Source organism: Mauremys reevesii, linkage group 1 (assembly GCF_016161935.1).
Source record: "Mauremys reevesii isolate NIE-2019 linkage group 1, ASM1616193v1, whole genome shotgun sequence".
Lineage (NCBI taxonomy): Eukaryota > Metazoa > Chordata > Testudines > Geoemydidae > Mauremys > Mauremys reevesii.
In genome coordinates, this window is record NC_052623.1 from 156,304,009 (window position 1) to 156,318,753 (window position 14,745).

The 14,745-nt window shown below is 44.3% G+C and overlaps 1 protein-coding gene across 4 annotated transcripts in view; it reads left to right on the forward strand.

Moving 5' to 3' along the window:
• Positions 1-14,745, forward strand: part of USP9X (ubiquitin specific peptidase 9 X-linked) — a 202,218-nt gene that overhangs the window by 167,628 nt on the left and 19,845 nt on the right. For all 4 annotated transcript variants that reach the window (XM_039522093.1, XM_039522099.1, XM_039522109.1 and 1 more), the window contains one exon: positions 1,804-2,029. In XM_039522093.1, coding sequence (XP_039378027.1) covers positions 1,804-2,029 — 226 coding nt within the window. The remainder of the gene's footprint in view (positions 1-1,803; positions 2,030-14,745) is intronic.

Consider the following 14,745-nt stretch of genomic DNA (forward strand, 5'->3'; position numbering starts at 1 on the left):
CACCCCCACCCTGAGCACCAAACGGGAGCTCCTGCATCCCTACTCACATTCCCACCTGCACCCCTCACACCAAATGGGAGCTTCCCAGGTAAGTGCCCCCACACCCAAACCTCCTGCCCCAACCCTGAGCGCCCTCCCTCATTCTAGCTCCTAGCCAGACCCTTCACCCCCAGCCCTGTGCTTAGTCCACTCCCACCCTCAGCTCAGTGAGAGAGAGAGAGAGAGAGAGAGAATGGGCCAGAACCAGGGAGAAGGTAGGTACCCACTGTATGTGGGCAGGGCCGGGACCCCAGACCGGCAGCGGGCTGAGCGGATCCGGCAGCCGGGATCCCGGCTGGCAGGAGCCAGCGGATGGAACCACCAAGTGGCAGTGGGCTGCCAGACCCTTCCCAGCTAGGGTCCCGGCCACAGGCCCCACTCAGCCCACTGCTGGCCTAGGTAAACAGAACCCCAGACCAGCAGCGGGCTGAGTGGGCCGGTGGCGTAAGATCAACATTTTAATTTAACTTTAAATGAAGCTTCTTAAACATTTTGAAAACCTTGTTTATTTTACAATACAACACTAGTTTAGTTATATAATATATAGACTTGTAGAGAGAAACCTTCTAAAAAACATTAAAATGTATTACTGGCACGCAAAACCTTAAATTAGAGTGAATAAATGAAGACTCGGCACACCACTTCTGAAAGGTTGCTGACCCCTGGGCTAACCCATACTGGTTTAGTCAATCTCTAACCACCATAAATCACACTCTTCTTCCAGATCTGGAAATAGAATACCAATACTCAGTTGCTGGCTAGTAAATACACCTCTGCCCCGATATAACACTGTCCTCGAGAGCCAGAAAATCTTACCGTGTTATAGGTGAAACTGTGTTGTATCGAACTTGCTTTGATCCACCAGAGTGCACAGCCCCGCCCCCTCAGAGCACTGCTTTACCGTGTTATATCTGAATTTGTGTTATATCGGGTCACGTTACATTGGAGTAGAGGTGTAATTGTGTAACGCACTGGGAAGGTGTTAAACTCTCCTCCAGTGATTGGTCTAGAAAGGAACTAGCATTTACTCCTGTAGCTCAAGTAGTAAAGGTCTAAGCTAGGAATCTGATGATCAAAAAGTTCTTATAACCTACTGCTGATCTGTGTGTGGGGGTAGTACAACTGCATGCGATTCACACAATCAGACCTTTCTAAAGCAGGTTTTGTACTTAGAAACTACAATAAACTGTAAATTATGGTGTGAATCACCAAAAAACACATTTCATGTTTGTTTTGACCCACCTACTGCTTGTGTAAATCATTGATCAGTTATGCTTCCCCCTCTGTGCCTGATCCACAGAGGAATTGAGTCTGTGATGACTCTCAGCTTGGGAGCCTACATTAGAGTGCAAATTTGATGAAGTTGGGGTACGTATTGCTTTTTGGCATGTGTTGGAGATGGAAATTAAAGCCTTCTGGCTTAATATTTAACTCTAATTGCGGTACTTTCATTTGAAATAATTTGTATGAAAGAAAACCACAGTATGTTCCTTTTTACTGTTTAGTGAACAAAACAGTTAAGACAGCTCTAGTCAGGCTAAGTAATCACGTTCTCTGTGGAGATGTGAACAGATGAACAAAAAGACCTATGTTTTAGGAAAAAGCAGATTTCTGTACAATTTCTAAAGGAATGGGTGGTTCACAACAGCAAATGGAAGACATTTATGCTATAGAAAATGAGGGTTGTATCTTGTAAATATCTGTTAGTTATTATTTTAATGCTGATGTTACATTACAACTGTGATAGTATCTTCTCTGTTTCAGGTATGATGCATTATGCATCCTCCTTCGTCACAGCAAGAATGTACGCTTTTGGTTTGCACACAACGTCCTTTTTAATGTTTCAAACCGCTTCTCTGAGTATCTTTTGGAATGCCCTAGTGCTGAAGTAAGGGGTGCATTTGCAAAGCTTATAGTATTTATTGCACATTTTTCATTGCAAGATGGACCATGTCCTTCACCTTTTGCCTCTCCTGGACCGTCTAGTCAGGTATTTACACAGTTTTCAATCTAAACACCTACTTATTTGTTTTGCAACTTGTTTAAATGTTGATTTGGAACAAGTGTCAGCATCAAAGCTGCAAACTCTGCACAATTGTTTATAAACAAATATTTGTTTATAATTTCTTATAAATCTTCTGGTTTTAATGGAGGTGAGCCTCAGGTTTTTCATTCAGACTCCTGCAATGCTAGAGGCAGCAAAAATCATGATTTCAATATAGTTCAAAAGAAAAAAGTTAACTATTTTTTTTAATCTGGTCAGTCTGGATGCATAAAACTAATGTAGTTATTACAATTCCAAAAACAAATCTTCACTCCATCAGATTAATAACTACAGAATTAAGTATCAAAGCAGTGACAGAAGTAAGTTTTTTATTAATTTTCCATTTGTATTCAGAAAGTGATAAATGGTGTAAAATCTAGCAATAGAGCATCTGTGATGATGAAGCTGGGCATGTTTTAATCACTGATAGTATTACTTCATGTGGCAGTTCAAATCTTGCTATATAATCCTTGTTTGGTCTCCTTTTATAGTCTCCACAGGTGGATTTGATGTGTCAGCTATGCATTTAGACGCAGCAGCTGTTTTTATATTAAAAGCTGAATGAAAACTTCAGCATCTGCATTATTTATTGCACTGTTGTAATAAATAATGATGCACTATCCCCTGTCTCCCACAGTCATTTTTTCTGTTCAAGTGTAATCTAGTCTGGAAAATGGGGCAGCTCCAAGTTCCTTTGTAATGTAAATAGATGAATCTGCTGCTGGGATTTTTGAGCCTAATATCCTCCCCTCTTCCTTAACAGCCCAGCTGTTTTAACCATTCTGTTTTCTACCTTTCCAGAAAGCAGATTTTATTTTATTTTTTAAGGGGTGGGGAAGGTGGAGGTAGTGGTTGTAGGTATTTCTGGAAATCCGTGCAGACACATTTTGTGTGTCCCTGTCATTAATGTGGGAATGTCCTCTGATTCTGAATTCCGCTACCAGGTACTGAGTGCAGAACCATTCTCCAGAACCACTTACAGTTCTTCACTTAGTGGTCTCCTGCTCTTAGTTTTGAGAACTGCTATATATGGCCCCCCACTATGAGATGTCAGCCAGAGTCTGAAGCCAGGACTTTCAGAATCAAAAGCACAGGCTTGGCTCTTTTCTGTAGCCCAGTGTCTCCCACAATTCAGATAGATATGGGATATTCCTCTGGTCTGCAGTTTCTGGAGGCATTTCAAAGCTGTAGCACAGCCCGTGCTAGCCATGCCTGCTTCTCTGGCCTTCTGTGTGCTGCCAGAATGTCTGCCTCCACTCAGCAGTCGTGGTGGTTCACTTTGCTCCTGACTTTTCTTTGTCTGCTTATTATTGTATCCGTTTTTTTCATGTATTAGGGAACAGGGTTTCTATTTTCTCCCTTTCCTGGATCAGCTATTTAGCAGTGAGATGTTGTCAACCACCCAAAGCCAGCACTGTAGTGCCCCTTGGTGCCCAGTGCCCCTGCATGGCAGAGCTACCAAACTAAATCCAAGCAATGTGCTATTTGTGAGACTGCTTTTACGGGCTCTTTGGAGGGTCAATTATGCCTTGCTTTTTCTCAACAAACCAACCTTTGCACTGCTAGGGCACAGGACTCTGAATTGGACATGCATGTTAGGTCCTTTTGTCCCAAGAAGCTACAATTCCAGCATAGAAAAGCCTGATCTGGCAATACAGAGAGGGAGAGGTTCCAAGTTTGAGGAGAACTTTATCTGGCCAGCCCAGGGGGTAAATCCTGGGGCAGAACAGGACCGGAAGGATCTACAGATTTCCACTCCCCCGGACCCAAAATGAGGAAAAGTTCTCTGTTCTTCTCCAATTCGAACTGGGAAGAAGAACTCCAGCACTGAAATCCCATCCCCTTGGCAGAGGGAGTGGGACTCCACAGGGGAGGACACCGAGGGAGACGTATCTAGAGAGCTCAAGGCACTGCATATAAAGCTAGCTACAGAAAGGTGGCAGTGCTTACAAAGCAGGCTGGAAATCCTACAAAATCCAAAAAGAGCAAAAAGGTTTTTTTTAATACCTTTTCTTTTCCTAAGAGAGATTCATTCTCTAACTCAGACAGCTGCTCCACTGAGGAAGGGGACCTCTCAGATTCATGCTCTGAGCAGGATAGAGGAAAAAAATGCAACAAAGGGTCTTTCTCTCCCCCCCCCCCTTCCACCCAGGATTTGAAACCATGTACAAAAGGTTGCATCCACAATTGAGATCCATCCTGAGCAGGCAGAGGGACAAGCCTAAAAGTAAATAACCTGCCTTCTAAATCCTTACCTGATTACAGTCCCATTACATCCATTTTTTGAGAATGTGATCGGAGAGGAGTGGAAAACCCCTAATAAGGGTAAACGCATAAGCAGGCATGTACTTAGGTATTACAAGTTGCAATAGCCAAAAAACAATATTACAGACATACCAAAGATTGATGCTGCAGTGGCATCTCTAGCAAAGATATGGTAATCTCATCTGAAAGAGATTTCTTTACCAAAAATCCAGCTAATAGAAAGGTCAATGCCACCTGCAGAAGGGGCTTCATCAGCCACCCTTAGAGCATCCCTAGCGGCTACATGCTTTCCAAGAGCCACAACATTTTAGCTGATTGACCTTAAGGCCATGAAAGACAGACCATACTGACTTTTGGTCTACACATAAGAAAATTTTCACTAGCAACAGCCTTTGTGGCAAACGCTTCAATAGATACAATGAGATTTTCAGTCAAGGCCATGGTATCCATCTCAGCAGCCAGATATCACATCTGGCTTTGTCCCTGGAAGGTTGATGCTCACTCTAAGCAAATTGTGTTCATCTAAATTCCCAGGCACTCTCCTTTTTGGGAAAACTAGTGGCAGAAGGCACAACCAAACCAAAACACTTTCACCCCTACCCACCCAGTAGTCTGAGGGACGACCAAACCCAGCAACAGACAAAAATGCTGCCTTTGTCCATCCTCCTCACAAAGGAATCAAACAAAAGACAACAGGTATATCAGGGCAGAAACCCTGCATGGGGGTGGAAAATCCAGAAGTGGATCCACCCCTTCTGAGTCCACTATGAGAACAAACAAATGTGTCTCCACCCAGACCTGAATCTAGGTGGCAGAATTTCCCACTTCTCAGAGAATGGCCTTGATTGACCACAGACAAGTGGGTGAGACAGGTAGCAGATACGTCCTGGAACTAAGGGCCCCACATCATCCCTTCTTAATCCAATCCCTGTTTTGAGCAACCCCCTCAAATGCAAGACAGTGTTAAAATCTTGCTGCTTCTTTTAGTGTCTGTATGGGTGCTCCACTGAAGGTGTGTCTGAGTCCCGATGCTGCTGATTCGAGAACTTTGGTGGTAGTGTCCGTTTAGCCCACACATGCGCGGGCAAACCCTCCTCAGCTTCTTCTTAACTGCCCTGGCTAGAGATGGAACTATAGTTGTCTGTCCGCAGATCATTAGCTCTCTTAAAATTGCTAATCTGTAGCTTCTCTTGAAGCCTTTTTTCTTTACTTCGTTTACATTTTATTTTGGCTGTTGCCTTTTAAAAAAAAAAGGGGGGGGGGAAAGGACTTTTGTCTTCCGCCAACCCCAGGGAGCGGCAGAGGGGGGGAGGGGGGGGGAAACCACCTCGCGACAAGGGTATGCCCAGCTCTCCAGGCTTCAAAAAGTTCTTTAGTTGTAAGGAATCTATACCAGTGACCGATGGACAATTGCTGTGTGTTCTCTGCCTGCGAGAAAAACACATTCCACAGAAGTGTGGCTTGTGTCAACAACTGAAGTCCAGATCCAGGAAAGACAGAGAATTGAGGCTATAACTCCTACTCATGGAGTCAGCCTTTCAGTGTCCAGAGTCCCAATGTCCGCAACCATCTGCTTTGAAGGGAGGTAAGCCCAGGCAGACACCCGTGAGCCACTCACCTAAGGCCTTTAAGAAAAGGTCTGAGAGTCCCCATAGTGAGCCCCAACCAAGCCATAAGTGATCTCTGGCTCAGTCATTATCAGCAGTACCCACGGCGCTGAAGCCGTCTAAATCTGGTATCCAGGGCATAGGCAGTACCAAACGGACAGAGCAAGTCAGGCTGCCTAAAGAAAGACCCAGTGGGAGCAGGCAAAGAAGGACTGATACCACGGAGGGATGAGAAACATAGTTCCACCCTGGAGAAAGTTCCATCAGTACAGACATCAAGATTGGTGCTGCCGGTGATACACCAGGCACAGATTGACCCTGCTGTCAGGTTCACGTCTTCAGCTCAATCGGTATAAGTCTCTCAGCACCGACACCTGGCTTCTCTCCACTCTTCTTACCTGCCATCAGGCATACCCGCCCCTCAGACCCACAGCCTCCCTGGTTTTGGGCAGTTGTGGTACTAACCACTGGGCCCCTTCCCATCAAAGTGGCTGTACTGGGATCCTTGGCAGGTCCAAAGGTAACAGGCCTCCATCTCTACTGTGGCCTACCAGTAGCCAAGGAAGTACCCTCCTTCAACTGCTGCTTCAAGGGCCTCTGAACCCCTTGAGCAGGCAAGGGAGGAACTGGAGGCCCAACTTGAGGATGAAATCACTTCTCAAGCCCACTTCTCATTGTTCTCATCTGATGTGAGATGGTGATGCCCCCTCCGCCATCCATGGCTGGTGTTGTCAGAGTGGTATCGGTATGGTGCTCTGCTTTCTCCTTGTTGATATCACTCGGCTGCGTGCGTGAGTTCCCTCTGTTTGCTGCCCCAGCTCTGCGCAGATAGCTGACACAGCAGACCCGACGAGAACCCCCAATAACCACAGAGTCCAGTAAGATGCAAAGCCACGTCGGCTAGGTTTATTGCGACCTTGGACACCTGTGCAGGGTCCCCGTAGATTACTTAGTCTACCGGGCGTACTGCGAGAGAGTGCAAAGACACCTCCCCAGGAATGTATTCTTATACACAGATACAAACAAGTTACACATCACACCTGACGTATTGAGGTACAACCTCTCTACGTAGCAAGTTACAACCCTTCTACATATTAAGATACCGCTTTGTACATGTTGGTTCGAACAAAACAACTCTATCCATCATTTTACCCTTTTGCCCCTGTCATTGGGATGGGTCGGCCTGTCCTTTTGTTATCTATGGAATGTTTCAGTATAATATGTTCTAATGCTGTGTTTATTCTTTGGTATGCTAGGTGAATATGTATTTCTGCAGCATCAGCCCTTTCCGTGCCAGCTTCTGTGAACCAAGCCGGCCTCTGGCTCGCAGCTTAACTTTGCTTTATGTTAGCAGAGTCTTGATCATTACTCAAGTATCAGAGGGGTAGCCGTGTTAGTCTGGTTCTGTAAAAGCAGCAAAGAATCCTGTGGCACCTTATAGACTAACAGACGTTTTTGCAGCATGAGCTTTCGTGGGTGAATACCCACTTCTTCGGCATCCGAAGAAGTGGGTATTCACCCACGAAAGCTCATGCTGCAAAAACGTCTGTTAGTCTATAAGGTGCCACAGGATTCTTTGCTGCTTGATCATTACTTTAGTTCAGGCCTCAGGCCTCATACTGGGCCTTTATCAGGGCCTGCACTTACTACAGCTGGTAACTTTAAACTACTCCAAGACTTGGCACAGAGGGTGGCAGGAGCACTATAAATACATCTGCAAGGGGTGACTGAGTCACACCAGAAGCTGGTGGACATTTTACATTCTTCCATCTCTTCCAGAGTGGCCCTCCCTATTAACGAGACTCTGTTGGACCCTGCCCAGATAATATGACAGACTCCCGCATCTATCCCACCAACTTGCAAGTGGGCAGGCAAGAAATATTATGTGCCAGCGAAAGACACAGGAATTTGTTTGCACATCCATCTCCCAATTCGATCATTGTGGATGCGGTTATTTCTAAGGGATGCCAAAACCAGTTTAAGTCTACCTCTTATGGTAACTGGAAGCACCTGGACCTTTTTTTGCAGGAACTCCTCGGCCACCCTCCAGTTCCTAGTAGCGAACTGTCATGCCTTGTTGGCTAACTATGACTATCAAAACTATGCCATGCTTAGTTTGATCCCTACTGCTGTTGTGGTGAGACAGTCTTTGTGGCTTCATCTGTCTGGCTTCCCAAATGAGGTCCAATTGACTGTGACAAAGCTATTTGCAGAGATGACCCATGCCTCCCTTCACACATTAAAAGATTCCAGGGCCATCCTTTGATCCCTCAGGATCTATACTCCTGGATACAAAAGAAAATGTAGTCAGCCTCCATTCAAGCTCCGCTCATCACAATATTCAGCTCGATGTTCACAGAGATCATATGAACCCAAAAAGAAGAAGCCCAGGTTCCCTAGACAAGATGTCAGGATCTCAGCAAACTTCCTCTCAGCCCTCCACCTTGAAAACACAGTTTTGACGGGTTGGTTGAGGTGTTTATAGAACACTCTTCTCACCGCTCCGTCACTCTGGAAAATTCCACCATCCCTTCGGGGAACATCTCCCTCCATTCTGCAGCACCTGGGAATGGATAACCTCCGACCAATTGGTACTGGAGATCATCTGGGATGTATAATCGATCCATTTCTTCTCCCTCCCACCTTCCAAACACCCTTCACTGTCCCTCTTCACTGAGCTAGTGCCCATACATCTAAAGGGTGAAGGTTTCTATTCTCGTTACTTCCTGATACTGAAAAAAAAGAGGGTTGGAGACCCATACTGGACCTCTGAACCCTCAACAAATTTATCAAGGCTCAGAAGTTCAGGATGTTCATGTTATCAAAGAACATTCCAACGTTAGAAAAAGGAGATTGGTTCTTGGCCCTCGACCTCCAAGATGCTTACTGCCACATTTCGATCATACTGGATCATACCTAACCTCCTATCGCAGAACAGGAGACACTCTCCATTCCATCCTGTGGATTCTGCAGCTCAAAGCATGGCTCCTTCATGGTTCCAGCACATAGACATCTTGCTCTGAAGAGGCACAGGAGGAAAGGAGCTGCTCATTGTACCCATGTACAAAAATAGAAGAGATTTCTGATCTGATTCAGTCCAAAGGTGAGACTCCTAATACAGCCACCTTACTGGTAGTCCTGGACTACCTGTTGACTCTCAAGAAATACAGACTCTCTATTAGTTTGCAAAAGCTTCATCTAGTAGCAATTGCAACTTTCCACCAGCAGATAGGATACTCAATCTTCTCCCACTTGACTACAAAGAGGTTTCTCAGAGGCAAACCTCTTCCCACAACCCAGACTTTCCAATCCTCAATGGGATCTCAATCTAGTGCTACAAGGACTGACTAGATTGCCATTTGAACCTATGGCCATCTGTACATTGACTCACCTTTCCACAAAGATGGCGTTTCTGATCACCATCAACTCTGCAAGAAGAATAGGGGAGATAACTCTGATGGCGCATACCCCTTTCACGGTGTTCTTCCCTGACAGTCACGCTCAGATCATATCCAGAGTTCACTCCAAAGGTGACTTCCGCATTTCATATGAATCAGCTTATTCAGCTTCAGGCCTTTTATTCCAAACTTCATCAGGATAAAAGGGAAGCCATCTTCCATACACTTGACGTGAGGAGAGCCTTGGCTTTCTATTTGGACAGACAAGAGTTTTCAGAAAATCTGACTCTTCCTCTCCATTACAGATGGGTCAAAAGGTACAACGATTTCAGCTCAATGACTCTCTCTAAGTGGGTCTCAAGCTGTACTAAACTCTGTTACGGTTGTGTAATGTAACAACACATCTTCAGTACGCAAGTACTCTACAAGGTCAGTCTCCTCGTCCGTCGCTTTATCCCTATATCAGAAAACTGCAAAGTAGCTACGTGGGCATCTGCACACACCTTGGAAGAACATTATGCCATCCTGGAGGATTCATCTCCAGATACCAATTTTGGTGCCCTACAGCTCTATCATCCATATCAAACTCCGCTCCGAAGTCCCAGCCTCTAGTGGTGGGCACTGCTCAGGAGTCACAGTGGAGTACCCATAGGGACACTACTCGAAGACGACATTACTCACCTTGTGCAGTAATGATGGTTCTACGAGATGTGTGTCTCTGGGTACTCCACGACCCATTCTCCTCCCCTTCTGCTTAGGAGTTCTAGTAGTTGACTAGACTCTGTGGTAGAGAAGGAACTGAGGGGAGGGTTCACCTATGCATGCTAACTAGCCCCATGGCAGGTGGGAAGCAGTGCATGTGCTGGCTGAACTGACATTGCTACCAAAGTTCTCTGATCAGCTGCTCAGGGACACAAACACACCTACAGCGGGAGCACCCATAGGGGGACACATTTCAAAGAACTACCATTACTGCATAAGATGAGTAACTTCATCTCTTGGACATAGGATCAATAGAAACTGTTTCCTTAAAAAAAAATTCTTAGGACTGTGCTCCATTTTCTTCATTGCCCAGAAGCGAACAGGGTCAGCCATTCTAGATCTCAAGCAGGCTAACAGATGAATAAGACGAGATTCCAGGTGGAGACTATAGATTCAGTGGTAACATCTGTCTCAAGGGGAGTTCTGTGGACCTGGTAAATGCATATCTCCATATTCCTATATGACCATGCACTGTAGTCTAAGATTTGCTTAGTCCTTGCCTTGAAGAGTTTCCAATCTGTCTTTTTGTTCTATTTGTACAGTGCCCAGTACAATTGGTCCTGATACATGACTGTGGCCCATATATGCTACAGTTCTACAGATAACTAAAATTAGTCTTAGTGTATCCGTTGTTGTTGTCTTTTTAGCTGGAAGTTTGCAAATCTGCTAAATACCCTGAAGTTTTTTGAGGGCAGATTTCCATCAGTTTAATATCAAGCGATTCAGACTCTGTTGAGGAAAGATGTCCTCAAATCTAGATGTCTGACAGAGATTAGCTTATAGGGGCATCTCATTCTGTCTCCTCATTTATGCCATGTAGGTACCAAAGCACCTGAACCATTATGATTGCTGTAGTTCTTATTTAAGACCCCAGTCCTGCAGCACTTACCCATGTATGTAATTTTAAGCACATGAGTCATTCCATTAAACTCATTGGGACTATTCACAAGTGTTTCCAGGATTGGAACCTAAGTGTCAATCTGTCTCACAGTGTGCATGTTCTATTCCAGCGGCTCTTCAGAAGTTAAAAATGTGATTCCTTGCATAGGCATCGATTCCAGGGCTGGAGCTATAGTTGCCAGCTTTCCAATATGCTGGGGTGTGGGCGAGGAATGCTCACTGCTCAGCCCCTGACTCTGCCACAGGCCCTGCCCCTACTTCAACCCTTCCCCCAAGGCCCTCGCTCCTTCCTGCTCCCTTCCCTGAACCTGCCATGCCCTGGCTCCTCCCCCTTTCCCCCAGAGCCTCCTGCATGCTGGAGGCATGGGGAAAAATCAGCAGGGCTGCTGGCAGGCTCAGGGAGCTGATGTATTACTGTGACTCTTTGGCAATGTATATAGGTAAATTCTGGCTTCTTCTCAGGCGCAGGTTGGCCACCCCTGTTCTACTCCAAGACAGTCTGGGGTTTCAGAACCTTTAACGTTTACTTGACTAATTTCCTTAACCAAAAGCCTGGACAAATTTTAAAGTCTTTTTTCCAGGCTAGCAATGGCTACTCACCTGTTTCACTTGGCACTTAATGTACTTCATTCTGTCTTTTGCTGTTTATTTTACCTGTTGTCTGCAGGCTTTTGGTCATCTTAAGGTCTTCTGTAAAGCAGACATCTAATGTCACCTACACTTTTCTGTAGCTTTCTCTCAGGAATCTGTCTTACTCATGTTCAGAATCTATTTGAAGGAGAACTGTAAAGACTCACTTAGATCTCTTTTGACTCTGTTCCACATAATGCCAGAATTATTCTTTTGTCTGACTAGAACAATGGATGTCATCTTCTCAGTCCAAGAGATTTTGAAACCTAGCTCTTGGGTTTGTTGATGTGATTATGGAGCAAGATTCTTGAAGTTTAAGGCCAGAAGGGACCATTAGATGATCTAATTGGGCTTTCTGTATATCACAAGCTGTTAAATTTCACCCAGATACCCTTATATTGAGCCCGATAACTTGTTTGACTAAAGCATGATTTGTGTTTGGCTAAAACATACTTTCCAAAAAGGCATCCAGTTTTGATTTGAAGTTACCAAGAGATGTCAGCACTTCCCTTGGTAGTTTGTTGCAATGGCAGATGACTATCTACCCTCACTGGTAAATTAAATTTAGAAATTAGGCACTAATTTTTATCTGGCTTCAGCTTCCAGACATTGTTTTGTTATACCTTTCTCCACTAGATTTAAGAGCCTGTTCAGTACTCCGTATTTTCTCCCTGTGAAGGTATTTATACACTGTAATCAAGTCAACCCTGGTGGTTCTTTAGATACACTGAAAGACAAAGGGCCCAAGTTGTTTATCTTAAGGCATTTTCTCCAGTTTTTCAACATCCTTTTTAAAATGTGGACACCAGAACTGGATGCAATATATCAGTATTAGTCTCATCAATGATGTATATGTTTCAAGTCACTGCAAGTCACCAACTAGATATTACAGTGACTGGTAATGTATCAATAACTAAGAGACATTCTGGACACTCTTGTTCATTCTTTTTATGCCTCAAATTCAATTGCAAAATTAGATTAGTAGCCACCACAGTCACTCTTGGCTCCACAGATCAGGGTTTATTTCTAACGTGCTGGATCTCTGCTTTGACAGAACCTCCAGTCTTTAATCCTAGATGCTGACCAAGTTTAAGGTGGTCAGAGCCACATATGGATTGTGAGGAGTCAACTTTTATTATTTATTTATGTATGTATGTATTGGTCATGGCCTGCCACAGAATAGCACTTTTTAGAAGTGCTGAGAGTGCTGCTTCAGCTTTGGGCCTTTTCTCTTTCTTGTTCTGACCATGAGTCACAAGCAGAGTGAACGATTAAGTTATGATCAGAGGAGCACTCAATAGAGTCTAGGGAACATTTCATAAAGCTGTAATTAATGCAAATATAAATGGTTTGCCATTACTGGTTGGAGCTGTTCTTTGGGTGAAGTCTAGTTAATTGGTGTCTCAAGAAGTCTCATTGTTCAGTTTGTCTCAGTGTAGACAGACAATTGTCCAAGTGAGAAGGCATGAATACATCCACAGCATTTATTTGGTAGAGTCTTACCTCACAATGTCTGGAGAATCCATTATGAATTTAAGTCCACTGCCTGTGGGTGGAAATCCTAGCTGATGATGGCTAGTGAAAGTCAACATTGAGTTAGTAACAGGTTGGATTGATTTATTAATTCCTTAGTGTAGGAGGGTACAGAGCTGACTTTATGAAATTTGCTGAGGTGCAGCTACTGCTTACGGAAGCCATCGCTTGACACTGAAGTCATAGAAGAAAGCAGAAGAGCGTGTTTTCCAGCAGTCTGAGTTCAGAATTGGGAGTCTGAAACTTTTTTTGTTTATTTTTTGTAACTTGAAGGCTTTGCCACCCACTCGGATTTTGGACAAGTCACTTTTCTCTTGCTTCAGTTTCCTCTCTTCAAAATATGGGTACCATTTACCTATAATTCTTGACAGAGACACTGGGGATTGATAGTGTTTGTGAAGTGACTTGAAGATGTATAACATGATATATAAAGGCTAAACATTCATCCAACTATCATCCAGTCTTCCAACTCACCTTTATAGGAAAATGAATCAAGAAGGTAAGGTGGTGGATGGGCACTGTTTGAACCAATCTCTAGATGAAGACTAGTGCCTTAGAACATTCCAGGACTGCCCTGAATGATCTTGAGGCTTGCTTTTTTGTCATGATACAGAAAGAACCACAAACTCTGAGGACTTGGCAGTTCTTTGCAATGAAGCAAGGTTTGGCCTTTCAGTACTATAAAACAAAGGCCTATCTTCTGGATTGAATTACCAACTGTTTCCGCCATCTGTTTAATTTTGTGTATTAGGCAAGGTGGGTGAGATAATATCTTTTACTGACCAACTTCTGTTGGTGAGAGAGGCAAGCTTTTGAGCTACACGGAGCTCTTTCTCATGTAGATTTGAAAGCTTGTCTCTCTCTCATACCTGAGGAAGAGTTCAGTGTAGCTCTAAATCTTGTTTCTCATCAGCAAAAGTTGGTCTAATGAGAGCTATTACCTCACCCACCTTGTCTCTCTAATATCCTGGGACCAACACGGTTACAACACTGCATACAACAATGAAAAATATTTAATTTTGTGTACGTACACACACACAATTCATTAAAGGGGTGAGAAGCGTTGGGGTCCTTTTTAGCTCATCATTGAGCCTGCATGATCAGGTTGCATCACTGACAAACACCATGTTCCACCTCCAGCTTTCTAGGAAAATTCACCTTTCTTCCAGATGAGGATGTGGCCACAGTGATGCAGAGATTTGTCATCTCCAGGTTGAATTATTCACTGTGTCAGAAGCTGACTTTGTAAACAATTCAAAGGCTCCAATTCGCACAGAATGCAGTTGCCCTCTTCTCCATGAGATAGGTTGCCATAAGTACAGCACTCCTGTACTTTACTCCCTCTACTGGCTCCTGCTCCTTCTCATGCCAGTTCAGGGCCTTGGTCCTGATTGGGAATGTCACTAAGGAATCATAGTCTGTAATGTAGCTGGGATATATCTCCCATTTCTGACCTGCCGAGACAGATAAACTCTTGGACATTGCAAATCACAAAGCCTAGAAGGAAGCATATCAGAGCTGGAGTTAAGCCGTTGGTGGTTGAGGTGACCCAGCCAGTGAACAAGCT